Below are 10,759 nucleotides of genomic sequence, written 5' to 3'. Positions count from 1 at the left end.
ATGGCGACACCCATGAGGCAAGTTTTGCTGAGTTTTCGTAACAATATCTTTTCGTCAATCCTACGAGGGACACTCACTCGACCGAGACGAAATGGCTCGAATTTCCATTTAACATCAAGGAAATGCGACCAAATTCAGAGAGCGAGGCATATACATACTGCTGTCGGTAAGTATTTATGTCCAAGCGAGCCTCTCTAGACACCGACATTGCGTGTGAACTACTAGTATTACTGTAGTCCCAGCTACAGTAAAAAATGTTAGTTATCTTTGATTCACAATGACTGCATGCACTGCACTGAACACTGTGCTTTTTACCTCCGCAAGACCCAAGCAAGGAGGGGTATGGGGTACGGTTACGCTTTTGTCGGCGTTGTTGTTGTTGTTGTTGTTGTTGTTGTTGTTGTTGTTGTTGTTGTTGTTGTTGTTGTTGTTGTTTTTATTTAATTTGTTTGTCTATTATATCCCATATGTCTGTTTGCAAAGTAACACAAAAAGTTGTGGGCGGATTTTAATGAAACTAACATTAGAAACTTAACTTTGATTAAATTTACAGGAAAAGTTGATAATTTAAATGAACATTCCTAGAATCCTATTTAAAAAAGGACAAGTTCACCTTCATAGACATGTGAATTGAATGAATGCAGTGGTATTAATAGAACCCATCAGCAAGAGTTTGAGGAAAATTGGACAATCTGTTTAAAAGTTATGAATTTTTTAAATTTCTGCTTAGTCACTGCTGGATGAGAAGACTACTACCCGGTACAGCTTGTGATATCACATGTGTACAACAATATAAAGAAAATTCAACATATTTTCACTTTCCTTGCATAATAAAAGAACACTGGACTTCCCTCTTTCAGAAGTCAAAGTGGAATCATACTACCCTTAACATACGTCAGTGAAGAGTCAAGGAAATGTACACTTTTTTTTCAAAAAGTATCATTTTGTGAAATTCTCTTTATATTTTCCTTATAGCGTTGTATGTGAATGTGACATTATACACTATAGTAGTCTTCTCATCCAGCAGTGACTGTGCAGATACTTTAAAAACTCATAACTTTTGGACGCATTGTCTGATTTCCCCAAACTTTCAATGATGTGTTCGACGTTCTACTAATATTGCTGCATTCACTCAATCCACATGTATATGAAGGTGGACTTGTCCTTTAAGTAAGTATGATTATCAAGGATGTGGCCATGTTCAATAACAACAATTGTCTTGAGTATTCAAGCTTTTTTTTTCTTTGTTTTAATAGCCTACAGATAGGGGTCAACTTGTAAAATGCAATGTTTTTAGATCATCATTGATGTTTTAATGGACATGCACATTCTGCAATGTATTCCACAGGTGGTGGTCTCAGGCATGGAGACTATGAATGGCAAGATCCAAAATCTCCAGATGAAGTGTGAGTATCAGCACCCGCACCGAGGTTCGACCTCCCATGCCAAGGTTCGACCTCCCATGCCAAGGTTTGACCGGGCTGTGAATAACAGCATAGGTTTCTACTACGTAGCAGGCAGTTGATTTTTTGATGGCATTGTGGTCAAATTATGGGAGGCTTACATTTAAATACAAACTTAGGACACATTTTCAGTTTTCAAAAAGAATATTCAGTTTAAAACACAAGGTTTGTAAATTGTATCTTGGGATTTGTTCCAATTAGTTTAGGCTGGTATGTAAAGGTAAATTTAATAAGCGGACCTGTTCACTGTAGAATGTTGACCTATGATATGTGAAATATGGCACAACTGACCTGTTGTGCATTTGTCATTGTAGTCGTGATTGTTCATGTTTATGTCTATGTAAATTTTATGTTTATTTTCCTTGTCTATTATTAAAAGAACTTCCCTTTTATTTGAAGTCCACTTTTGCTTACAGTTTCATGATGTATTTCAGTAACACTCTGTGGGATGTGGTTGCTCAACTCTTTGAGAGATATGTCATGTATGTATGGTTTGATATAGATATTCCTGCCTAGCTGCTCAGTGGGATGCACATGCCAAACAGATTGATTAATAAACTATTGTCAGATTAGTTACGAGGTCAATGCACTATGCAAATCATGTCGCATGTACTGATGCAGTTTCTATGCAAAGTGAGAATACTTTGGAGGAGTCTTTTGCGCAAACTTACTCTCCCCGCCCAGGTGTTGTGCTTGCAGATGAGAGCTCCTACGAAACCCTGCAGAATACCTATTGAACATTTATAACACATTTTAACATTTTTTTTTTTTTTTTTTGGGGGGGGGGGTGATATTCCATGCATGGTTATTATACCTTCTCTTGGTGTATTGTAGTACAAAATGTAAATAAAGTGGATTACATGTAGCCTTGAATATTAAAGTAAATCCTCTTTATTGATAAAAGTAGTTGGTCAATCAGTTAATCAATGATAACCTTTTAGCTATCAATCCATCAAGCCATCAATGGGGGAGGCAATCATTAGATCAGAGTCAAGTTTTTCTGTTGTTGTGTTTCCTCAGTGTCAACATAACATACATAACGAAGGACGATGAGAGGATAGAGGTAGCAGGAAAAGTTGGCGATAACGTGATGTACTTGGCACATAGATATGGCATTGAAATCGAAGGTGAGTGCTGGTAACTTTTGATTCTCTCCTGGCCACTTGTTTGTCCATGAAGTTATGAAAGGTAGTGGTGGATCCAGGGGGGAGTGCACAAGATGCGTGTCCCGCCCCCCCCCCCTTTATTTTTTTTTTGGTTAAAACAAAGGAATTAAAAAGAAAAAAATGGGAGGGGCACGTGCGCCCTTCTTTAATTTTGTAAAGGCGCCCCCTCTTAAAGAATTCCTGGATCTACCCCTGAAAGGGGTTGTGGTACTGCAGCTGTTATTATTATTATTATTTTTTTTTTTATGACTGACTCGGGAGATACTGGCATTATTCTGTAGTCAATCTGCACGGAAAGGAAATCTTTAGCAAGTTGATGTGAATGAAGAATGGGAAGAGTTGTTGTTGTTTTCGCGTAGTTTTTCATTATGAATGTATGCAGAAATTTCTTTGGATTGTTAAAATCGTTGATGAAACCAGAAATGACAGTAGATGAATCAGCAAATTGATTACATGGGATGAGTGGATTATGTGGATTATGCTATTAAAGGAGATATTTGAAAATGTGTAATGCTAATAGAGCATATACTGAAAATGTATTTCTGTTTGGTTACTTATTATGGTATCATTAGAATCAATTTTGACACTGAAGCAATATTTTGGCTAGCCAGACGGACTAGTAACTTCAGAATTTTTCGATTTTTAGCTAGTCCGACGTGATTTTGGGTGGCCAATGGCCAGCGGACCATCGCCAATTTCGAACCCTGCATAGTGTGTCCAATGAGACAGCAAGTCTTGTCTTACAAGTAAACTAAGTCATAATCAATCTCTATTACTAGTAGAGACTAATATTCAATATACCCCCCCCCCTTCTACTTACATCAAATTTAAACCTATGTTGTATAAAATTTGGATTTAAGGTAAACATGAATTCTGACAATACTGTGTTCATTAAGCTTGAATGATTTTGAATTTGTTTTGTTTTGCTTTGTTTTGTTTCTTACTTGAAGGCGCTTGTGAAGCATCATTAGCATGCTGTACTTGTCACGTCATCTTGCCAGAGTCCTACTTTGACCTTCTGCCAGAGGCCACAGAGGAGTGAGTAACAATTTCTGGTCTTTCTGCAAATAATCCTTCAGTCGAAAGTGGGTGGAAATATGTGTGTAAAAATTGCTTGTATCATTTCTCACAGCTTTGATGAGAATCTCATCCATATATGTGTCTCTTGCATCTTGTAGCACTCCAATATCTTTGCACTGCAAGTTTACCCTGGCATTACTGTCAACTGTCCAAAGGTCAAATCTGTTGGGACAAGGAGAGATTTTCATTCTCATAAACTTAAAGCATGAGAGGAGTCAGTTGTTTGGACCTTACCAGCCATGTGATATTTAAGAGAGATGCCAGTGTTTTGTCTTCTGTAGTGTTCCAGCTGTGATATTAATGATATCCATACATATAGTTATGTTAAAGACCTGGAGTATTTCTTTTTATTTTCGAGATATTTTGTATACAAGTGAGCACATCTTCATTTTGTTTGTCGTACAAAAGAGGTGTATTCAATGTTATTGTATATATGCACATTATGTTTCATTCTGACATGAACCAGAGACTCCAACCCCAAGCACCTTCTGATCTGGAGATTCTCCCGCCCGAAACCCCTAGCAAACAGGAGACTCCAAGTTGATGTGTGCGAAGCGCGAAGTTCCTAGGATTCTAGATGTTGTCTGGTGCTATCTAAGGCTTATTTTTTCAACATACGATAGAAATAAGTAAGAAATCCTTTCCACCGGGAGACACAGAGCCAGGGCGGGAGAAATCAAATCTCAAACGGGAGAACGGGAGATTGTGCAAAAATGGGCTTTCGGCGGGAGATCTCCCGTCGAAAACGGGAGAGTTGGAGTCTCTGATGAACTGCAATAATTCATGCACTACAATCCTTCTTATTTAAATCTTATTCCAGCATATCATCCAAATCAACAATTATATTAGGCATTGAATAAAAGATAACAATTCATTGACCTATACAGAGAATGTTATGACTAAGCAGGTTTGTATTTGAGAGTGATTTTTAGCCAATTAAGATGGAGAATGAAATCACAGATGCTCATTTATATGATGTAGACTGAAGAGAAGACATCAGTTGTCAAACTGACATTGTGGTAGCTCTATGACTGTTGTAAAGGAAAGAGATTCAACGTAACAAAGAAATGCAAGTAGTAATTGTTTTATGTCTTCTTTTCTTTCTTTCTTTCTTTTTTTTTTTTGCCTTACAGGGAAGAAGATATGCTGGACCTTGCACCATTTCTCACAGCAACGTCGAGGCTAAGTAAGTAAAAGATACTATTCATTATCAGCCCAACAAATTTTTTTCAGTTACTTTATGAATTTTGAATGTTATACAAAGATATTGAATTAGTAGAACAACTTTACAGAAAAGTGATTAGATGAATGTATTCATTTTGTATAGCCAACTTCAGAAGTGGATCAAAATATGACACATTAGGCTTTGATGTGCTTTTTTTTTTTTTTCCAAAGTTCACTAATATTGAGAGTGCTACTTCTGAATTTAAGATTCCCTCATGGCATTTAGTAAAAAGAATGTAGATGTGGAAGTCTGAAGTCATCTCAGAGTTAGGCTTATTTGTTTCTTTCCTCAACTATACCTTCCTTTGTAGGCTGCCAAATCATTCTTAGTAAGGAGCTGGATGGGATGGAGATTAACTTGCCGAAGGCAACGCGCAACTTCTACGTCGATGGCCACGTACCGCAGCCACACTGACACAGCGCAAGTGAAAACTCCCTTACGTGAAGCGGGCTTCCAGCACTGATGTGAATATCAGACTACTCTGCCATGTCAGAGGGATGAGGGTGCTGGGCACCCCAATGCGTGGTGGGTTGGGATGTATTGGTACATGCAGTCCCATTGGTGATCTGTGCTGTAGGGTGAAGAAAGTTTGCAAGGTTTGTGTGCTTTTGTTTTGTTTTTGTTTTTTAACCGACATGCCACCTTTTCTCTGTTGGCATGAAAAGCTGGGTCTTTGTCATTTTTTTTCCCCCCACAGATTAGCAATGTGGATTGGCAGGCAATGAAGATGTATGCGTTTATGAAGTTTGGCACAAGGGAGATTTAGCTGGAACTGTCAGGGTATCTGTTGATAAGATTAATAGAATGGTGAGTGAGAAGGCTTTTCACATGACCATGGGATCTCGCGCATCACTCCGTTCTTGCATGGCATTTTGGAATCATTTTTACAGATATCGTCTGTTCTCACAGGCCGCAAACTATGGCAAGCCAGTGAGTAATACAGCTCTTCGAACACGTACATGTAAAAATAGTGTGCAAAAAAAAGTACCATGTATGTATACTGTAAGAAGTATAAATTTATTTGTTGAAATCGAGCAGAATTGTCAAGGTACTAAGTTCTGCCTTCTGAACTGTTTGACAGAGGTGAAGCTGTTAAGGTGGTAAATGCCTGCATTGATATTGGAAAACTGGATGTGAAAAAAATCTATGGGCCATAATTTGCTAAGTCTAGTCTAAAGAACATGATTACAAAAACTAATTCTTATAGTTTTCGGACACAAGAAAACCCTGTTTTACAACATCATGGTTTCTAAGGGTGTTTTGAAACTTTATCGATGGATATTTGCCAAGTGAGAAGCCTTCAGGATCCTTATTAGTAAAGCATTCATCAACTTTTATGTTGTTTTGAACTCATACCAGATAATATGTGGAACAACCTGTATGCAAAACAGCATTGGGTATGAAGAGATGTTGGAAACAGAAAATATTGATGTAGCAGCTGGTTTTAACATGCCACAAGTATGGTACCCAGTGGTTTGATACATTGGCGAGCTTTAGATATGGTACATGAACGTTAAGATGATGCAATTAGACAAAAAATGGTGCTCTGCACATGCGGGAGATGGCTATTTCCATTGCCCAACCCTCGAGGAGGCATCGTCTTAGCGTTCACATCACAGATCTAAAGCTCGTTGTTGGTATTAAAGATAACTCAACAATATGCAAGTACATGTACTAGATGAAATAGATTGAATGTATATTTGTTGTGTAATTGTAAGAATTAGTTGGTTGTGTATGTAGATCAATGAGTCTTCAACATGGGAGGGAATCTGTGATAATATACTTTAGTCAAATCGATAGCTACAGTTCGTCATGAAATGATGTCTTAACCCGTTGAGGACGAGTCCCGAGTATACTCGGGCAGGTGTCTATGGGAAATGCGTGTTGTAGCATAATCAGTCCGTCCTCAACGGGTTAATGCACTCTGCTTGCATAATCTGACATTTATTTGTATCGTTAAATCTTTATGATTTACGCACGAGGTACTTTTGTCAGAAATATTGTTTTTGTTTTTGTTTTTGTTTTTTCATGGGTTTGTCACCTTATGCACAAAGAACAACATTATGATATGCAATAAACATAAGTATGTGTGACAATCTTTGCAACACAACATGATCTTAAAAAGCACCTCTCATGGTTCCTCTGAAAGGTGTTGCTGTTGTGAACGTCACTCAAAGTCAAATTTTAGACACCAAAGAAAAGCCTTGGGCTATCCTGTTATTCAATTATTTATTATGTGGAGCATAAGTCAAATACTAACACAGAACATCATCTGGGACAATCAGTTTCACAGAGTATTCCCCATGATTAAAGTTGATGGGAAAAGCTGATTCCATCTTAATTTATCCATACTTTGAAGAAATCCACCTCAAACTGATGTTGATGTGTGTTATGCTTCGCTAGAATAGTCCCTAACAGTATAATTGTGAGAAATGCACAGAATTGTTAGTTTTTTTTCTTCAACGGAAGGTCTTTCAGCCTCCAGCATACGTTTGCCTTGTCCTCCCCTGTAGCTATTACAAATTTTTATGAGAAAGTATTAGCAATATCGTCACTGGGGTGACAAGACCTTGTATCTGCAATTTTGGTGAAAATGACTTTTTTTGATTAATGGTCAAATAATGGGATAAGTGATGTCCCGTCCAAATCCCAATTGTCTTACTCCAAAAATGAAGCCACCACGGCATGTCAAAGGAAAGGCTATCCCATTCGGTATAGTGTTTAGCCACCATGTTTTTGGCTCTCCTGAACATTTGACATTTTGTACATACGAGGTCTTGTCACCCCAGCGATGAATTTTATATTTCGCACTGTTTTTATTTTCCCAAATTTTGCGAAATGACAGATATTTGCAAAATCAACAACTTACAAAAATATTCCTACTTGTAACACAAATGCCCCATATAGCAGTTCCAAGGTGGGAAATCCATAGCTTTTCTCCTGAAAAAAAAAAAAAATATATATATACATATATTCCTTATTTCTCAATCTGTTTCTGTGGTTGTTAATAGCGAATATAACCCTATGTGAAATTGTCCTAAAAGTCCCAATTCTGAATAAGATATACACTTGTGCTTGCAACATTTGAGGCATGTACAGTTACAACTTACAAGATACATTTTGTTATTATCAATGATTGACCAATCGTAGTAGTTTGTGGCACCAGGGGATTGATATAATGACAACTACACTGTATGTTTCTTCGTAACTTGTGTGTATTTTTAAAGCTCAACATTTGACAACTTTGTGCAATATGATATGGATGTGGCTGTATGGCTGTATGCTGTATTTCCTCAAAGTTTTATCTTTAAAACATAAAAAGAATCCTCTATTTGAAGCAAAGTGGTTCTGGTAGAGTTTGTGAATGCCACTTAGATATTATTAATGTAACATTGATGTGATTGTTTTCTTAAATATTTCTCTTGTAGCGTGATACTACAGTTAACAAAGCATTTGCATCAGATTTTGTTTTTGTGATTTAAAAAAAAAGGATTATTTTGTTATTTCTCTGTTATTTGCATATTATGTGTTGTCTAGAAGGAGTTGTGAAAATACCTCATTAGTTTCTAATTAATAGGAAAAGATATTGATCTTTGGGACTAAACCATGTTGTTTTTAAATGTTGTGTATTTGTATTCCATTATCATTTATGAGCTGTCATCAAATTCACCTTTTTTTCACATTGGCTTTAGTGTTCTTTCAAAATTTCAAACAAAAATTGGAACATATGCGATGACAAATAAGATAGAGTAGATATAAATATTAGGGACGATAACTTAACTAAATATATTTCGAGGCTTATTACCAGCTCCTTTTGACAAGTGTCTGTACGAACTACAAAATGTATCAATTGTGCTGTATTCTCTTCAAGCATATAAGATATCAAAATTTGAATAACCTGCCCTACTTTGACATAAGGAAGTAAGTTATAAAAACAAACAATGCGACATCTGTTTTTCGTTGATTGTATTAACATCAGTGTAATTTTTGATATCTTGACTTAGACGTCTAGTAATTAGTACATTGTGTGTGTGCTCAAAGCTTGGTATCCAGATAGAGCATACTCCAATTTTGAAACATAACTGACGTAAATGTAAATGTGTAACGTCATAGCTTACATTTCGGATTCAAACTTGTTTCCTTTTGCCATAGAAGATAGAGCAGAGCTAACAAGTGGTACAAGGTATGTAGAATGATCATGTATCTCAAGGTGTCTTGGAAGTCTGCATATAAAGTCGGAGTAATGTCAAATTCTTGTGCTAAATATACTTTTGTGAGTTCTTCCCAGACAATGCCACATTCACAACAGTGAGATAGCAATAACCTAAATGTCTTTTCCTTAGGCTGAAATTGGGATTTGCTTCACCCTTCCCATGTCAGTTATTTTGGACAGTGTGTATGAGTGCTATAGATTTTCTGTGCCAATCTGCACTCAAAGCACACCTAGGATTAAATTTAGAGTTTAAGGCCAAATTAAACCAGTATCAATTTTCTACATCAGCTGCACACACACGCATAAAGAAAAAAGAAAAAGAAAGAGGATGCAGAGAGAATGATGAGAGGATGCCGAGAGAAGGCTTAAATAATTAAACGACACAAAACCATGATAGATAGACATGTCATCCTGACAACTGTAATAATCAACCTTCAAGTCATACTTGTCCAGAAATGGAGTTCTTTGTACAAATAGATAATGTTGAAAAGAGTTTTTGTAATTTGTGAATACTTCGGTCGACAAGTGTGAGGCACACCGTGGCACTGTTTGGGGTAACTTTTATATTGCATCTGACATTTTAAGTCTCAAGTTGTCTGTGAAGTAGAGAGGGATTAAAATTGGTGCAGGTTTTGTGCAATTGATGGTGAATGTGAAATTGTTCAAACTCTTGACAATGTATGCGCACAAAATGTATTAAATTGCCAGTAAAAGTGATATATTATATTTTTTATCTCTGCATAATTTCTCAAGTCAAATGTATGTAAATATCTTTTATGTGTTAATGAAATCAACTAATTTTTATCACCGCCGGCGGAACGTTTTCAAAGGGGGGGGGGGGGGGGCATTTCCGGGTTTCATGTACTAACAAGCAAAAAAAAAAAAGAAAAAAAAAAGAAATGCCTTCAGCGCAACTTCTTGGTGTTCTGGGTGCCACTTCCGGGTTTTTTCAGCTGACAAGCAAAAAAAAAAAAAAAGGTCTTCAACGCAAAAAACAAAGCCTTACCGTGCTCACACTTCAAGGTTTCTATCTATTTCTTTTTAGTGCCACTTAGGCACTTCCAGGGGAAAAAAAAAAGTGGGGGGGGGGGGGCCAAAGTGGTGACACCTTATGTATTCCTTTGTATGGTGCCAAAAAAAAGTGTGCGGGGGGGGGGGGGGTCCGAGCCCCCCGCCCCGGTTCCGCCGGCCCTGTTTATGCAGACAGAAGTAATAACATAATTCTTGTGTATCATGACAAAATCAATTAAGAAAAGTATGGTCTCAACAATATGGTATCATCATTTTTAACGTCAACCAGCCCTCTAGTACATGGATGACTGTTCAAAACACCTCAGTTTGTGTGTGTGCATATGACGTGCAAACTTTGACAAACTTTACTTGTACAATGTGTAATAAGCTCTGCTTTTGACATGACCAGGATTGCATCAGCCTGCATGCTATGTACCAGAAAAAAAGAAGAAAGAGTAATTTGTTGCTACGAGTTGAATAAGTAATCCTGTGCATTAGCATTTAGGTGTTTGAAAGGATTGAACTTTTTCTGTGCAAGCAATGTAATATGATTGTCCCATAACCAAGCTGGTTGTTGCAAGTTTTGGTAAGATTATGTGCT

General features: G+C 37.1%; 1 protein-coding gene across 1 annotated transcript; it reads left to right on the top strand.

The window, feature by feature from the left end:
- LOC140237146 (adrenodoxin-like protein 1, mitochondrial) lies at positions 1-5,921 on the top strand. The gene is made up of 6 exons (XM_072317087.1): positions 1-166; positions 1,349-1,406; positions 2,484-2,590; positions 3,580-3,667; positions 4,843-4,895; positions 5,245-5,921. Exons 1-6 carry the CDS (start codon positions 1-3, stop codon positions 5,346-5,348), a joined length of 576 nt encoding a protein of 191 aa, XP_072173188.1. The 3' UTR covers positions 5,349-5,921.
- Positions 5,922-10,759: the final 4,838 nt, after the last annotated feature.

Source organism: Diadema setosum, chromosome 13 (assembly GCF_964275005.1).
Source record: "Diadema setosum chromosome 13, eeDiaSeto1, whole genome shotgun sequence".
NCBI lineage: Eukaryota > Metazoa > Echinodermata > Echinoidea > Diadematoida > Diadematidae > Diadema > Diadema setosum.
This window is presented reverse-complemented; position numbering and strand designations above follow the sequence as displayed.

Coding starts and splice junctions, on each gene's coding strand:
- LOC140237146 (XM_072317087.1), top strand. CDS start 1: ATGGCGACACCCATGAGGCAAGTTTTGCTGAGTTTTCGTAACAATATC. Junction 3,668..4,842: donor CTGCCAGAGGCCACAGAGGA/GTGAGTAACAAT, acceptor TTTGCCTTACAG/GGAAGAAGATATGCTGGACC. Junction 4,896..5,244: donor CACAGCAACGTCGAGGCTAA/GTAAGTAAAAGA, acceptor CTTCCTTTGTAG/GCTGCCAAATCATTCTTAGT.